An 18,471-nucleotide genomic window follows, 5' to 3' on the forward strand; every position below is an offset into this window, starting at 1 on the left:
TGTGCATATGAATTCTCTGTTTACTTCAAACTGTGTGTTTGGATATATCATCTCCCTTGTCACACATATAGTTTCCCTCAACAAAATCTATTTAGAACCTGCCTTACATAGTAGTGGTGGGAATTAACTGGTATGGGTGATTTCTGTTATGTGTTTGGTACAGAACATGACACATGATGCTCTGTTTTAGTTATTTGGGTGATTGTTATTGGTGGATAAGCTTACAAGGTTCCCATCCTGGGACAAGCAAGGCCAGAGCTGAATGGGAAAGATGGGATATAGGACATGGGTCATCTTTTGGTCTGTATGCAGATACTGCCATAACTTGAACCACTTGTTTCTTTTTCTTTCTTTCTTTCTTTTTTTTTTTTTTATTTTTTAAGCTGAGGATTGTTCCAGAGCCTTGCAATTGGTAGGCAAGCATTCTACCACTGAACTAAATTCCCAACCGTTTCAGCTGAGCCACGTGTTTCATCTCAAAGTCACCATGAGCTGTAAGAGGCGCAGATCACAGAAGATTCCATTCAATGCAAAGGAAAACACAAAAATCAATGACTTTTTCTCTCAGGTATGTCTACATATATTGCTTGTGGGATATACTAGTAGCTATCTTAACCACCATGGGTCACATAGGATTGACTGCCAAGAAAATTTGCCTCATTGTTGATTGGGACAGTGATACTCTAGGATCTTTCACTTTATTTATTTTGGTGAGTGGCAGCGAAGATGAGGAATTGTAATCAGTTTTTAGCTATATCAGAGCAGTGTTTAATAAAAAGGCATTGTGATCATATCTGAAACATTAATAAAATAGATTAAAGGGAATAAGTCATTTCAACCTGTGGAACAAAGTTAATACTATGTAAGTAATCAAATGTTATATATCATAACAATCTGTGAAACAAAATTAATAATTATTTAATAGCACTAAAAGGTCTGAATATGATTGGTCCCTTTAGTCATAACAGTATTTTCTTGGCACTCAACAGCCTACAAAGTATTTTGTATATTTATTCTTACCATAAACTTCATAGGCAATTGAGGAAGGTAGGTTCCAATTTGTTTATGGAGACACAAGAGAATGGAATCTCTTGAACCTGTGATGAAGATGTGGGCAAGTTTGCTGAGAAATTGAGAGCCCTCTCCTCTGAGGCTCTGTCATGACAAAAAATTTTGTCCTGTGACACTACAGTGTTACTTTATTATATCCAGGCAGCTGAGAAACATCAGTCATTTGATATGCAAAGTCAAAGCCATTTCCTTGTTTCTTTATGTCCAGATTCTAGAAACCAAGGTATCCACATAGTTAGAAAATCCATGACAAGTTGAGATCTGTTTATTTCTGTCCTACTGCATAACAGCATGCTCAAGTAACTCATGCCATCTCTTTTCCTTTCAAACGTGCCAGGCCAGGCATGATAGCACAATGCTGTTATCCTGGCATTTGAATGGCAGAGAATAGAAGATTATGAATTTGATACCAGAGTGAACTATATAATGCCTCAAAAAGGGAAAGAAAAAATTTGACAAAAAGTCCATATTTATCCAGGAATATTTAAATAGATGAAGGGTTTATTTGGCTCATAGTTTCTTACAGTCTATCATGTCAGGGAAGTCACAGCAGTAGGACCATGGGAGAGTTAGTTATGTTGCATCACCAGTCAATAGTAGAGAACAGTGAATGCATACTCCCTTCCCCCTTGCTGTCTTAAACAGTCCAGGATTTAACCCAGGAAAATGTTGCCAGCAGATTTAGGCTGGTGCTCACTGGAATTGATTTAACCAAGATAACACCCCACAGATGTGTCCAGAGGCCCATCTCCTAGGTGATTTGAGGTTCTGTCAAGCACATAGTTAGCAATAATTGCCACAGACACTTCTGGTTTTCATTGAGACTTTCCTATTTACTGAATTTGATTTATGTCCACTTATTTCCCCTTTCCTGGTTCTTAACAAAAGTTCTATAGAAAAATGGGAAATGATGAAAATTTACAAGAAATGTATAATCCAATACAAAATACAAAGGGAATAGTTTCCATTCATTTCATGATAAATGCTGCCTGAATCATGATATTAAGAAAATATGAAAATTATGAGTTTGAAGCAAACCTGGTCTACACACTGAGTTCCAGGGAAGTCTTAACTATACAGCAAGACTCTATCTCAACAAAGCACTAATAAATAAGCCTTTTAAAAACAAATTAATGATAAGTAAATAGCTTAAACTTATTGCGGTATACCTTCATGTTTGGATAAAATGAAATGTATATTGTGCTGGAAGTAATAAACATGGCTTGAAATACCTTAGAGAGAAGCTGGTAGACCTTTGAGTATTTGGATAACACTTGTGTCTGCCCTAGTATTTGTTAGAAAATTCATCGTGTGTAACAAGAGGAGCTTTTCTGACTGATGTGATAGGAAGTTGAGGCAGTATTTTGGATCCCAAGATGAACTCTAGTTTAATTTTACTTATTGATCTTTTGAGGTTGGTCCTGAATTTCCCACAGAAATTATGTGAGTTGGTACTAAAAAAGGAAATATGACCAGAGTTGTCAGTTACAAAGTACCCACCATTTATTTATTTACTTTTTTTAGGTCATCAAAGAAGATCAAGAAGATTCCAGTATTTCTCAAGTAAAAGTAGACTCTAAAAAAATGCCAAGAGATGTAACCAACACCCAGGACCAAAGATCACATTCATCTAAGAAAGTTCAACAAGATCAGACTTTTCCCTCAAAAAAGAGAATTAGTTTTACCTTGGATGTGAACCACAGGAAGAACAAAAACATGAAACATGAGCTCATACATAGTGAGACAGATAGCTTATATACAGCACTCAGCACTCTTGAAGCTGTGAAAGAAGAGATAAAAAATCATCAGGGCAAAGAAATGCTGGTATGTGGCAAAGAAGGGATCAAAGGGTACATAAACCTTGGCATGCCCCTCTGCTGTTTCCCAGTAGGCAGCCATATGCACATTACATTCTCTCAAAGTAAAAGTGAGCCAAAAGAAATCACACGATTGTTTGAACCACAGGAGCAAGCATCCACCTGCTACGTACTATTTTACATTCACGCAATTGGGAGTAAGAGGAAAAGGATTGTGAAGTGTGGAGAACTTCACAAAAAGGGCAACAAACTCTGTGTCTGTGGCTTCAAAGGAGAGACCATCAAGGATACTTTGAGGAAGGATGGCAGGTTTCTTTTCACGGAGAGTGACCATTGGAAACTCATTAGTGAGCTGGACACCATCATAGAAAACAACCAGCCAGTTGATGAGTTAGGTGGCAAGCTCTTTCAGGTTGAGGCTGAGCAAACAAAGAACCTGAAGGTAGTGTCTGTCACTCAGAATTCTGAGTTAGAGAACAGAAACTTTCTTAAGGTAGATGAGCGCATTGTGAATGAATACCCCATGTTGAAAGAACAACAAGCAACACTCACAGCATACATCAAGGAAGAAAGTGAAAAAACAAAGAAGAAAGCTTCCTTATTCAAAATACACAAAGAGAACTTTGGGAAGCTGACAAAAAACTCTACTTTTGTTAAAATGTACAAACATCTTTCACGGTTCAGTGACTCAGTTGGGTTTCTGTGGTGGGATAATAATGGAAATGGGGGCTGTGCCACCTGCTTTGTTTTTAAAGGACTGTACATTTTCACTTGTCGGCATGTGATAACTGACATCGTGGGGGAAGGCACAGAGCCAAGTATGTGGGCAAGCATAATTAGTCAATGTGTAAAGGTGATCTTTGATTACGAAGAGTTCCCACTGAGAGAAGACAATGTTTTTAATGTTAAACCTTGGTTTGAGATATCTAATAATGAACTTGACTATGCTGTCCTGGAACTGGAGGAAAATGGGCTACAAGTCCCTGCCGGACTGTATAATGGAAGAGGCCCTGCACCACTTAATGGGTTGATTTATATCATTGGCCATCCAGATGGAGGAAGGAAATCTATTGATGCTTGTACAGTGGTCCCTCAAGGTGACCGAGGAAGAAAATGTGAGGAAAATGTTCAAGCAAGACAGGCAGCAGGCTACCATGTGCCCTTTATCCACATGTTTACCCAAAGAAGCTTCCATGAAATGCTTCACAACCCTCATGTGGTTACCTATGACACCACCTTTTTTGGTGGGTCATCTGGATCCCCAGTGTTTGATTCTAATGCTTCACTGGTGGCCATGCACTCTGCTGGCTTCACTTGTCCGTATCAAAGTGGCGTTTCCAATATTATTGAGTTTGGTTCTACTATGGAATCCATTATTGCTGATATTAAACACAATGAAGATTGGTATAATAAAATCTTTGGAAATTGTCAGGATGAAGAAATGCTGAGCCCACAGTCCTAAGAGGACTTAATCTATTTTCCAGCTTTAAGGGAATTGCCTATGGAATTGTTATTCTATAGACAATAATGTTTTATGGACTTTCTAAAAGGATTCATTTCACAAAGAAGAAAAAAAAAGAACTAGATTACTTCCTGTGCACTAGGATTTTTTTTTTTTTACAACAACACAAAAACATCTAAGTTGAACTATTTTGATGGGAAATGTCAGTCTATAAATATGTTTCTCATACTGGTTAATGAACAAAGCACTGTTGGCCAATAGGAAAGGAAGATAGGAGGGATTAGGAGACAAGGAGGAAAGAGGAAGGAGTAAGGAGGAGTTAAGATGGAGAGAAGGGAGAGAACAGAATTGCCGGCCCCTGCTCTCCAGTAAGACCACATGGAAATAGATAGAAATGGGTTAATAATTAAGACAGAGCTAGCCGATAAGAAACTAGCACCTGGCCAACAGAATAATATCAAATACAGAGTCTCTGTGTGTTATTTGAGGCTGGTGTGGTGGTGGGAGGAAAAACCTTACTCCTTATATATGGCACCCACGTGGCAAATAAGAACTTATACATAAAATTTAACAAAAGCTTTAAAAAGGGTTTTAGAAACAAAAGAACAGAGTCAAGTAAGGTTTCTTGGTAGCAGCATTTTTCTCAGTTGGACTGCTTTGTGAGAGACAAGCAGATATTTGCGTGGCTCCTTTAAGGGAGGATTCCTGACTCAGCATAAGCGGCAAAAAAATGCAAGGCTTTTAAAAAAGCACTATTAACAATTTATTGGTGTGTAGGAGAGCTGGCAATGGCAGTGACTACATCTCCAAGCCTGCAGCATGCGGCTGGATGGCAGCGTAGACCAAGGCAGTGACCACAGCTCTCAGTGCTGGAGGTAAAATAGCTGCCACCATCTTTGATAAACCACAGCAGAAACATCTATGACTTTCAGTTTTGCAGTGTTGTTTACCAGATAAAGGACTCGTGGCCAGAAAAAGATTTACATTTACAGTAAAGACAGATTCATATTAAGAAAACCTCTAAAGGTTTACATTGTCTTCTAAAATATATGTTAGCTTGGGAGAGAAAAGGAATAAAATGGTTTTAAAAATACAGTGAGGAGTTGGGTGTTGTGGTACACACCTTTAATCCCAGCACTCGGGAGACAGACTCAAGCAGATCTCTGTGATTTGCAAAGTAAACCTGGTATGCAGAGTGAATTCCAGGACAGATAAAAGTTACACAGAGAAACCCTGTCTCAAAAAATAAAAAAACAAAAAGTAAAAGAAACAGAGTAATAATAAAGCCCCATAAAGATAAAAGCTCAGAGAGAATCTGGTTACTGTATGGTGTTATATTGTCTTTGTATCTTTTGACTACTGAGGAAATAACAGCAACTGTTAAAGCAAATACTGCTGGATCAATCCAATTTATATATTTGAAAAATGCTTTGACTCCAAAATTTAAGTTCAAAGACAAGTTACTGGGGAAAAGGATTTCTATTTTTGTTTCCACAGAAAATGAAAAGCTGTGGATTCCTTCCAGACTAATGTGGTTTGAGCAAGCTAGACCCCCTGAAACAGTGTCCCAGGTGATCCAATGTTCAAAACAGCTTGGACAAAGCAGCCTTACAGACTACAGCCAGGACTTCTGCGTCTTCTTAGGATCCCCATGACAGCGCCCCCTACCAGCAGGAAGCAGTTTGGAAAGAACGACGCCCAAATTCCCAAATATTGTTTATAAATGTTTGTTTTCATTTAAATGGGGTTGGTAATAATTGGTTAATGATCACAACCAATATCTTTTTAAAGGTAAAAAGGGGATTATGGTATAGAGATGAATACTTTGTTTTGGAATGGATTTTCATTTATTGATACAATTTAAGGTCAATTTTGTGATATGTATATTTCTCCTTTTGTTTAGATATTGTGTTTATAAAGCTCATTTAAAAATGTAATGAATAATTTAGTACAGATTTTAGATAGTTACCTATAATAGTCAAAACTTATAGATAGGTGAGTTAGGTTTTCTAGATATGCAGAGATGTATTTGAGATAGATAGGCATTCTTCAAACCTTTCAAAGACCCACATAATATTGCATTTAAAATGGTTTAGGGTTTTTCTTGACAGTGAGACATAAATGCTCCTGGCAACACCACCTGCGTCAGAAAGGAAGATGGACATTAAAGAAACACGTTATGGAGTTTGCCTCCAATATGGCAAGACTACCAATTTGGACAAGATACTGCTCTTGTCTGGACTGTTTGACTTTGTGCTATATAAACTGGACATGCAGGACCCATAGGAAAGTGACTGCTGATTCAAGATAGACATTGCTACAGAGTTCCTGCTTCATGGAAGAGTCTGTCAGACAGTATGCAAGACACAGAAAAAAGTGACTGACAAACTGCCAACACAAGAAGACAGTTTAAAGTTTCCTGCTTTGCTGAAGAGTCTGCCAGACACACTATGGCCTATGGGCTGAAGATGGAAGATTACAGAAGAACTTCAGGTGACTGACAAGGCTAGATGTCTCTGTCATTTCTAGAGTTTATATATTATCCTTCTGTGGTCTTTGATGGATTTGAAGACAGATAGTTATGGTTATAGTTTTCCTTAGTTAGGCTTAAAGATAAGTTACAGATAGGACTTTAGACACACAAAGATAGGATAGATGATGGAATATGTTCTCCAAATCTTGCTAAATGTTAATGGACTAAATATTGTTAACCCTGATTCTTACTTGATAAGTGTGATATATTTTGCTATGTTAAGGTTAAAGCCCTTCTTTTCATTTAGACTGAAAAGAGGAGATGATGGGAGATGCCATTATCTATATATGTTTCTCATACTGGTTAATGAATAAAGCACTGTTGGCCAATAGGAAAGGAAGATAGGAGGGACTAGGAGATAAGGAGGAAAGAGCAGTAGGAAGGAGGAGTCAAGATGGAGAGTCTGGAAAGAACAGAACCGCCGTTCCTCCGCTCTCGGTAAGACCACGTGGAAATACATAGAAATGGGTTAATACTTAAGACAGAGCTAGCTGATAAGAAACTAGTAACTGGCCAACAGCATAATATCAAATAGTCTCTGTGTGTTATTTGGGGCTGGCGCGGTGGCGGGACAAGACCAGGCGGTGGGCAGAAAAACCTTAATCCTTACACTATTTAAGTAAAGTAACATGAAAAAGAAGATCAATTACAAATCGGGTCTTGTGGGGGACTCAGATGCAAAGATGTGAAAAAGTTCAGAGAATAGAAACTGCAGTTGTGGGCCAAAGAGAGTGAAGAGAAAGAAGCCTATGGCTTTCCTGGCAATGTGAACTGATTTCAATGGCACTGTTTCATTTCCTTCTACCTGTATCTTCCTTCTCTGCTGACCAGAACTCAGCCAGGTTACTGGTCACAGGATTTTTCAGCCCCAAAGGACCCTAAAATCACTTGCCTTTCTTCTGCTCTGGCTTTCTGGCATAAGACTTGAATCTGGAATGAACCTGTAAGGAATGGTGTGGAAGTCATTGAGCAGGTGATGGAACTGGTGTCTGCCATACAATGTGGGTACCTGAGCACTCCTGGACGTGAGTTATAGAGAGCAACACTGGAAGAGATGGTTTCTACTTCATGGCATTTACCATGGAATGGGCCAGGAGGATACTGTGTAGCCTAGAATGTTACTCAGCAGTGTGACACTCAAGCCTTATTCCCTTGAAAAGAAAAGTAGTAGTCAGGAAGCAATCTCACAACTGTCAAGATCAAGGAGAATGTATGTACTGAAGGCAGCCAGAGGTCTTAGATTATCTGAGGGAAGGGGAAGGAGTGGGTGAGATGGTGTGGGAAGATTGCTAGGAGATTGGATTCACCAGCAATTGAATTGATCTTTTACAAGTCCCCTTATTTTCAAGATATCCCCTAGTGCTATTGTGTGATTTTGTTTCCTCTGCTCTGTGTATCTTTCCCAAAGGCTACACAGAGGGACCAAAACTTAAAAAGTGTTGTATCTATAGTGAGTTAAGCAAATTTAGATGCAACAGGAGAGAAGGTTATTTGTATGGTATACTCATTGGTTTGTTCCAAATACACATTCTCAATGTTATAAAGTAATAAATATGGTTTCCACAGCTGTTTGTCTTTAGCTACACATGTCTTAACTCTTACCAGCCATAAATTCCATTGTGGTGTGGGGCGTGGGGTCACTACAAGTATTCCCACTGGGACAAGGAAATGACCCTCAAAGATATTAGAATAAAAACTGGGTGCAGCTGGACTTGGTCAATCAGATGGGATCAAAACTTCCAGAGAATCTGACCCCATGATTTGATTTTCTTACACATTTAGACACAGAAGAATTTTGGGGGTAAAGTTTCCATGTGGCAGTTCTCATAACAAAGCTTCACAGATGGTTATATAAAAATTCCCTTGCAAAACACCCTGCTCATAGTTTATTTTATAGTATCTGAGACCTTTATCATAAGAATGGGTTCCATTGACTGGGAAACAGTGCTCAAACTAAGGCCTAGAAAAGAAGAATATTTTATAAGCTCAAGAAAGGATTCTACTGGTGGAGGATGCAAAGTATGTGGTGCCTCTTTCATAACGATGTGTTCTATTCACTGAGAGACAAAGCCCACCATTAGGCCCTAAAGAAGTTTCAGGTGGAGGCTTCTAATGGCGTTGTAAAGGATCACCAGGTTCTCTGACCGCTTTTGCTCCAGCATTCCAGGTAACCAGGCATCAATCATTTTGTTAAAAATAGGCCCACATGATTGACAACCCTGGTTTCTTCAATGTTTACTCTAAGCCATGCTTCCTACAAGATTCCATATTTGTTCCCTCAAATTAATTGGGGGAACATCTCAGATTGAGTCCTTATTTGCACATAGGGTTGAGTGAGTTGTCTGCTACACTCATTCCCATCTGAGATGAAACAAGGCTGCGCTCTAACTTCTCAGCTTTCCATCTATGAAATTTCTTTTAGATTTGTTTTATGTGTATGGGTGATTTGTCTCCATGCCAGACAAGAGCTCATCAGATCCTCTGGAATTGGAATTATAGTTGGAGGGCTGTGAGCTGTCATGGGGTTTGCTGGGAATCAAACCCCAAGTCCTTTGGAAGAAAGACTCAACCCTGGAACCAACTCCCCAGCTCACGAACTTGTAATGTATAAGCCACTGTCCTTTCCATTACATACTCAGCATTGAGCACTCCAGAACCTGAAAATTCCCTGGGATCTGGGTGCAAAGTCTGCCAAGAAACAAATGCAGTGTGGGAGGGAAGGGGCTCAAAGTCCTGTGTTAGTAAGTCTGACTATGGGAGGGAGGGGTAAAACTAGTGATCCACATGCTTCTTCACTGTTCCTCAAGTTTTTCTCTGCAGAGGAGCAGGGAAGGATGGGCTGTGACTGGGAGAGCAAGCCCCACGACTCCACAGTAAAGGGACACAGTTATGGCTACCGAGTACATGAACTACTAGTGTGGAAATAAATAGTGTCAGGAGTAAAAAGAAACTCACGTGCTACATAGCTTTGGGTGAACCCAAACATCAGAAATCCATTCTATTTAAAGCAAGACAGTTATATAAACTGAAGAAAAAAAATCTAGGTGATTTCTTTTTCTAACCTGGAACCTATTCTTCCTCCACCTCATTTTCTGCTGCTTTTGGGGGACAGGGAAGTAAGACATAGTTCTGAGAGCTTTCTACTGCAAAGGGGTTCTGGAGGCCACATGATTGTATGCTTATGTTGGGAGGAATGCAGAGAGGGGCTCAGCATCATTGGTTTGATTCATCTAATGAAGCCACAATATCCTTCCCTTCCCAAAGAGGAGAAAAAAGTATTGATGTGGTCAAAGTCGGCTCAGCCTGATAGAAACAGTGGGCATGACATGAGGACACCTGGGAAGCAACGTCTTCTGTAGCATTAATAGTTACCTGAAGAGAAACAGATGCTGGTGTGGAAATGTGCTGAAAATCAAGTTTCCTCTTTCTGTCTCCCCTCTGTAGTCCCTCCCTCCCTGTAGCTATCCCTTACCAGCAACTCTGATTTCCCTGGGTTGCCGAGGAGTGTATGAACTACACCTCTGACTTTCTCTGTGATTCTATTAGTGGGAGGGAAGCAATAGATTCAACTGGTGGAGCTTAGGTGAGATTTTCGATGGGGAAGGAAAAGAAAGGGAATCTAAAAAACAGGACCATTTGGGTGGATTCAACGCTTCAGTACTCAGTGTGGAAGGGAGCCCCTTGTTTGACCTCTGCTCCATTTGGACATGTGGATTATCCTCTGGCACTTTGGGTGGGCTAATAAAATCTGAATCTGTAAAGGAGGGTGGATAAGCCCAGCTGTGCTGAGACTCAAGCCTGCAAACCTGCTCAGAGGCCATTTCCTAGCAAACATCTCCCCCTGTTGGACACTGCCAGGAAATACATTCCTTCCAAACAGGAAGCCATAGGCAAAACTGACAGCTGGAGACTGCAGGCTTTCTTCACTATCCTTTGGGGAATGACTCAGTAGACATCCAGTAACAAAGGAAGTATGTAGAAGTCCCTGACATTTAAATTTAAATAGTTTAAGATTTTAGTCTGCATGGTCTTAATGTTATTGATTTTACAAAAAAACAAAAAATCATGGGAGTTAGCTGCCTTGCTGAAGGTGATTTTCTCTTTATCATTCCAACTACACTAAGAGAACACAGTAGAGGCCTTGGCACACATGCATTTCAGATGGAAAGAGTTTCAAACCCACAGATAATCGGGAGATGTGAATACCAGAGGCACACAGGGATATTTATCCAGAGGCAGTAGAGGGAGACTATCAGATCTTCCACACCCCACCAGGAAGAAGGACCCATGACACCTATTTTGGGTCAGTGAGAGAGAAGAAATGTGATTATCATTCAAGTGATGTATTTGAGCCTTTCCCATTACTCTTTTGATCATATTTGATAGCTCACTGAGAGTTGCATCCACTTCAGCCTCGGAAAAACATGACTAACAGGGTCTCAGACAGTCAAGAAAGGGAGACTTTGGTCGTGACACCATGGACGATGCCAGTCTCGGGAGAAGTGCTACATAAGGGTGAGGTGAATGGAGTGGGTAGCAGCAGAGAGATGCAGCTGAAATAAGAATGTGTGATCATGTCACTGGATATAGGAAAACATTTGGCAAAATTAAACACTAGTTCACAAGCACACTCAGCAAGTAGAAATAGAGGTTAATTTCTCAGGTTGATAAAGAACTTAAAAAACTCTACCTCTATTGTGATAATTAATGGTAGGAAACCTAATGTGTTCCTGTTGAGACCAAACACAAGGCAGTGATGCTGTAAGACCCTCAGAATGAGGAGTCTCCCAGTTTCAGTCAGTGTCCCCAAGAACTCAATGTTCAGCCCAGTTGCTGCAACACGCAAGAGACTTTAATGAACAGGAAACATTTGCGCAAACGGGCTCCCTCAGCACACAGGCGGGAGAAGCATCATTCCCCAGGCACAGGCATTTTTAAAGGCAAAACCCACAAGCTTAGGGAGGGGGTGTGAACTTCTGTCCATTGAGTACTGAGCCTTTGAGGCCGGATAGTCTGCTGTTAGGGTCAGTAGACCTTAGGGCCTGGGGGTGTGCTAATTAATCTTGTCTGGGAGTTGCAGCTATCTCTTTGTTTCTTAAGGACCCTATTTACCACCTGCTGACTCACGGAAAGGAGGGGCAGTGTGAATTCTTGGTATCCTGCTATCTCAGGGCCAGTGGTTAGCAAATTCCACCCAGCATTCCAATTATTTGGGCTTCATTTCATTTCTTTGCTAGTTTAAGTCTTTCAATGCTTACTGCCACCACTCCAATTTAGTATTACCCAGCTGGTGTAATACAAGAAAAAGAAACAAATAACACATGGATTTAAAAGAAAGAGAAAGGATCTTTGTGGAATACATGGTTGTTTACATAGCTTTTTGACAAGTTCTAAATAATGAACAACAGTCACCAAAAAAATCCCTTGGACTAATGAATAAATGATTTAGTTCATTCTTACAGGTATAACAAAGTGCATTAGTCTGGTGTACTTTTAAACTTTTCTTTGTTTTTATGAGTATAGGTGTTTTGCCTGTATGTATGTCTATGCACCATGTGCATGCCTGGAGCCATGAAGCCAGTAGGGAGTTATCAGATGCCTGGGGTTGGAGTTACAACTGTGAGCAGCCTTGTGGATTCTGGTGTGCCTTATGTTCAAACAGTAGAAATCACGTTACTTACAGCTGTGAAGGCTAGGAAGCCCAAGGTCTAAGGACAGATTTTTGTCTCTGGTGAATCCTCAGTCCTTCTAAGATGGTGCCTTGGGTTCCATCCTTGCATGGCACAATATGGAAGAACAAAAGGGCCAGACTATTTGGGGAGTACGAATGTCACCCATGACAGCTAGCCTCTTAATATATTACATCGAGTCTTAGGTACCAACATGTGAGTCCTGGAGAGATACATACATTCAGCACACAATGGAAATTAAAGTAATTATAGAGTTAACAAAAAATCATTTATTTCCTACTTACCAGCAATGAATAACAGGAATTTGATTTTTAAAACAATGCCATTTACTCTAACTTAGTCCTCTTTACAATAACCCAATATAGCTTATCAACAGAGTTTGTAAATCATCAGTATATACGATGGGTAGGTGGATGAACATATAAATATATGGAATGGGTAGAGAAACTGGAAATAGTTTCATAGGAACACGTACAGTTGACTTGGCAAAGAAATTTGACTAAAGAAATTCAGAGGAAACTTCAATAAATCCCACTGGAGCATAACTCCTCAAAGCTACAACAGAAGAAGGGAAGGGGTTACTTTTCATTTAATTAATTTAAAATGTATCATGGATCTACACTGTAAAATCATAAACCTTGTAAGAACAAAGGGAAAGGTATCAAGTCTGAAAGACAGCCAAAAAATTCTTACATTTAATATGGAAAATGGAGACAGAAAAAGGCAGACAGTTGTGAAAAACCCTATGAAGGATGAAAAAAAAAAGCTACAGCTTGACAGGAGATATTTTCAAGTCATGTATCCAAAGATTTTTATTGGGGATACTTTTTAAAGTTCTCAAGCTTCAGTTTTAAAAGTAGCCAAATACATGCGCTAACATTTCACAAAGAAGATACAGAGATGAAAATTATCACCTAGGAAAATGTTAAACATCACTATCATCAACATATGATATGTGCATACATGCACATGAAAAGCACAAGAAAGTATCATTACACCACTATTAGGAACACTAAAATAAAGTATATTGGCAACAGTGTTCACAAGTTGACTCAGTGGCTAATGGAGCTTGCCACACAAGCCAGATGACCTGAGTAAAATACCCAGAACCCGCATAATGGAGAAAGAGAACTGACTCTACAATGCGTTTCTTCAACCTCTGCACACACACACCATGGTGTGTGCCTCCTCACAATGATAATGATAATAATAATAATACAATACTTAAAAATTAAGTTTTACTCATGAGAAGAAGGTAGAGACTAGATGGTGATTGAGTACATTGCTAAGTGAGAGGGAGAAATGGCACAACCACGCGGGAAAACTGACCCCAAATCAGTAGCTGGGGAGGTCCTAGGTCCCAGGGCAGAAGCTGCCATTGCTATTTCCTAAACAGTCTTGTGGTCAAAATTCCTTCTAAATAACCGTGTTTATGACCCTAGACCTAGGGAGAGTTTTTGTTTTTGTTTTATTTTGTTTAAGTGGGTATTAATTAATGCAGAGACACATTCTTGGTTGGTCCAAGTGTTAAGAATAAATGGAATTCTCAGTCCTAAATGGGGCATCTTACTCAACACCCCTATCCTGTTCTGGAGAGTAACGTAGAGATAATAGAGAGAATACCTGTAATGTTTTGGAGGTTCTGTGGGACAGCTCTAAAAGAAGTAACCCATACTAAGCTTTTTGTTTGATAGATAATAGTGTTCGGGGGTAAACCACCTTTAAACCACCTTTCTAAATGTACACATACAAAATCCGGTGGATATAGGAAATAGGGTCTTTGTTTCATATTTTTCAAGCGGCTAGTACAACTCAGACGCTTCTGATTTTACATAGAATAAAACGTATGCCATAAACGCATGCATCGCTTGGCATTGGCTCTCAATGGTTACAAGTGTGTGGCTTTCGACTTGCACGTGAGGACTCTGACCAGCAGGGAGCGTAGAAGCTCTAGAGCGCTGGAGCTAGGGACTAGGGGCGTGGCTTCTGCATCCTTGATGGATAGCTAAGGAAAGATTGCAGGCCAGGATGAGGCAATAGCTGGCGGAATGAGGAGGGCTTGAGACTGCGTGAGTGTGGGTGTGCCAGTGCATGAGCGATCAAGAGTAAGACCAGAGCCTTGAAGCACGCGTGGCGGACTAGGCCCGCGCTACGCTTAAAACAGACAGACAGACACTGCAAAATTGTGGCGCTGCCGGGGAGGGGCGACTCCTTTTGGAAGCCACTGAGCAGAGCTGCAGGGAGTGAGTTGTGCTGCCCCGGTCGCTGCGCTCAGAACGGAGAGACGGTGGAGGGCGTGACCGTGTGGTGCGATCCACGCGGGCTCCCGCGGAGCCCGAGGCGCAACTGGTGCGAGGCGGCTGCAGCGTCGCTCGGGCTGGCCACGCGCCCCCGGGGTGGCTTTGCAAGGCGGGGCAGCGAGTGCTTAGGGCCCGGCCTTTGCATGAAGCCGCTGGATCCTTCCGAGAAGCAGTGGTGGCAGCGGCGGAGCCTGGCGGCGTGCGATCGGAGGCGGGCGGCCCCGGGGTCCGCGTCCCCGTGCCTGCACGGCTGCAGACTTCCACATGGGCGGCAGCTGAGGCTGCCGGCGGCGGCGGGGAGCAGGGCGGGGGAGCGCGGTCCAGGCCGGGAGGCGCCGGCGCAGGAGGAAACGCAGGAGGCCCGGCCTGGGAGGCAGGCAGCGCTGCTCCACAGCCCCGGGCTCGCCATGCTCCTGTCCTCCGCCTTGGTGGTGTGGGAATGGCTGAACGAGCACGGTCGCTGGAGTCCCTACAGCCCGGTCGTGAGCCACTACATCCAGGCGATGGTGCGCGCGTCCCCGCGCCGGTGGCAGCGTGGTAGTTGGCCAGGAGAATAGCCGGCTTCAGCCCCACATTTTCTACCTCTCCCTTCAAGTCAAAACATGGGTGAGCTGCCTGCATCCCTAGTCTATCCCAGGCTCTCGTGGTAGTGAGATATGGGCAGTTTCTCTTACTGGTGTCTATAGCGTGGCAAATAATAATCTGGGAAACAATAGGCTGATGGATGTTTATTCGGGGAGAAATCACACCAGAAACAGATGACTGCCACAGGTTCCTGTCCCAAGATGCTCTCTATCTCCGACCAGGAAGCAAGAGAACAATAGCTTGGGTTGGGACCCAGTACTAGTACTCCCTGGTCACCTCTCACCCAATGGGCATAGTCAGTGCAATGGGCGGAGTGGATATCTCACAACAGGTGTCAAGGAGAGGTGTTGAGGGCCGGTGTCCTGATTATGCAAACACAGCTTCAGCCTAGCAGCAAGAGACCCCTATTGGCTCTTTGTGCAGGAACTCTAGGGTTTTGTAGCCCCCAAGCAATGCTTAGCAAGGAAGACATTGCTGAAGTCACTTGGCTGCTCACACCTTGGCTGACCTTGCTTTGTCCCAAGCACACTTGGGGCTACCACATGTGCCCCTTTTAACCTTACTGCCCTGGTTTTCCTCTATGGACCCAGCTTTCCCAATGTGTACTCCTGGGTGTAAGACTTGGGGAGCCAGAGGGATCCCCTGGCTCTAACTGAAGTCTAGGAAGAGAGAATGGAGCCAGGGCTAACATCCTAGATGTGGTGGCATCTACAGATGCCTCTGCTTGTATACTCCAGTCATTGAAGCAACAGGCCAGAGCAGATGGAGAGAGGAGGGGGAAGGACTGGGCTCTGGCAGGGAATCTGCTCCCTTTGTTCCCGGAGCAGGGAACAGACAACAGAGTGAACAGGCAACCTTTGGAATGAATGGAAGAATATCAGCTATACCTCAGACAGGAGATTGGCATCTACAATATATAAAGAACTGCAATAATTAAACCCCCAAATGGCCAGCCAATAAATTGGCTAATGAAGGAACAGACATTCTCAAAAGAATAACACAAATGGACACCAAAGATTTTTAAAAAGTGTTTAGCATTCTTAGTTACCAAGGGAATGCAGCTAAGCTACTCCTGAGTATATATTCAAAGTGCTGCATATCCTAACACAGAGGTTCCTGCATGTCCACATTCATTGATGCTGTATTCATAATAGAAAAGGAATAGAACCAGCCTAGATGGAACCAACAGATGAGTATATAATAAAAGTGTGGCACACATATACAATGGAATTTTATTCAGCTGTAAAGAAAAATGAAATCATGCAACTTACAGGAAAATGAATGAATATTGGAATTAGCAAAACTAAAATCCAGGTTTAGGCAGAAAGCCTGTATTCTCATCTTGCAGATTCTAGCTTATAAAGTATGTCTGTCTGTATGTATTATGTAATCTTACACACATGTATGTGTATGTGCATATATGCACATATTGCATGTATATACAGAGTAATGTGATTATAGGCTCTGATATCAGAAAAGAGAGCATGGGAAGGGAAAGGAATCGTCCAGGAAGCAGGGGAAAAGCACAAGTGAAATGATTGTGAAATGGAGGGTTTGTGCAAGGGAACAGTGAAGGGGTGAGGGGACAAGGGGGAATGAGAGGCAGGCAAGCAGAATCCATGTAAATTTTATCTGGAAATGGTACAATAAAACCTATTGTACCTGTGTCAATTATTAATTAAAAAATAAAGCTACAAAAATTGACAAGCATATACAAATGCCTCTCATGTTGTCCTTTTAATTTTTTTTTAAATAATAATAAGACTTTGGAAGCATTATAAATTTCCAGAAAAATAATTGAATAAGTCATGGAATTTCCATGTCATAATTCTGACTATTATGCAAGCATAAGTCTAAAAATATGTTTTTCTTTTCCTTCTTCCTCTTCCCTTTCCGGTCTTCTCCTCCCCCTCCCTTTGAGACCCAGTTGCAAAGTTCTCAGATACCTCAATACCTAGACTTTTTGCTTGTTCAATGGCTTCACTAAGGGGGTGTCAGCATCAAATTTTGAACCCAGAGGCACCAAGTTCAAGGTTTTTTTTTGTTTTTTTTTTGTTTTTTGTTTTTTGTTTGTGCTTATGCTTCAGTGGGATTTTTATAGTGTTCATAATACCTTGTAAAGTAAATTGGAAAACTATCCAAACTTTGCTCTGCTAAGAACTACAAGGCAAGTGAAGCATGGAAATTGCTCTGTAGCCTTTGGTTTTTGGATCCTGCCTGACACTTCGAAGATGAGCAGTTTTCAAACACTGACCAGCAAAACATTGGCTAAAGTTGCTTAGCTAAGACTTTACACTTGAGAGATGGTTTCTGTTACAGTGTTTGCTTTGTAATTACGAGGATTTAAATTCTGATCACCAGCACCCAGTTAAATTCTGAACACAAGCTATGCATGTTTGTTATCCCAGTGCTGGGAAGAGGAAGACAGGAGGAGCTCTGGAGCTTGCTGCCCAGCCAGTCTCACCAAGTTGGAAAGTTCTAGATTAAAAAAATAATAATAAGGTACAAAGCCATTAAGGAAGACACTCAGTGTTGACCTTTGGTTTCCATGTGTGTACGCAAGGGTGTGAGCACTCCCTCATATGCAGAGGAACACTCACACCTTTTATATTTAAGTAACAATGATCACCTTCAGCCATTCTGAGAAAAAAACCAAAATGTATTTGTATGAAGCTAATAAAAAATACAATGATAGAGATTCATAGACAGGAATATAATCTGATATCTGAGAAAATGAATAGATTATTCTTTGTTTTTTATATACATGCAATATGTGCATATATGCACATACACATACATGTGTGTATGATTACAGAATACATACATATTCACTTATATCTAACATACATTGTGGTAAAGTCTACATAACATGTCTTAATTATTGTAAGTGTGCACTGTAGTAGTGTTAATATATTCACAATATCTTGCAACTATCCCCAATATCTATGCCCTTGTCTATATCACCATTTCCCAGAGTGAACTCTGTATCTCCTAAACAACAACTTTTCACCTC

General features: G+C 41.2%; 1 protein-coding gene across 1 annotated transcript; it reads left to right on the top strand.

Annotated features, from left to right (window-relative positions):
• The first annotated feature begins 417 nt into the window (after window positions 1-417).
• Window positions 418-8,450, top strand: LOC127228889 (serine protease FAM111A). The gene is made up of 2 exons (XM_051193996.1): window positions 418-568; window positions 2,596-8,450. The coding sequence occupies exons 1-2, from the start codon at window positions 488-490 to the stop codon at window positions 4,348-4,350; spliced, it is 1,836 nt and encodes a 611-aa protein (XP_051049953.1). The 5' UTR covers window positions 418-487; the 3' UTR covers window positions 4,351-8,450.
• The last annotated feature ends 10,021 nt before the right edge of the window (window positions 8,451-18,471 follow it).

The sequence above is a fragment of the Phodopus roborovskii genome, unplaced genomic scaffold (genome assembly GCF_943737965.1).
Source record: "Phodopus roborovskii unplaced genomic scaffold, PHOROB, whole genome shotgun sequence".
NCBI classification, from domain to species: Eukaryota; Metazoa; Chordata; class Mammalia; order Rodentia; family Cricetidae; genus Phodopus; species Phodopus roborovskii.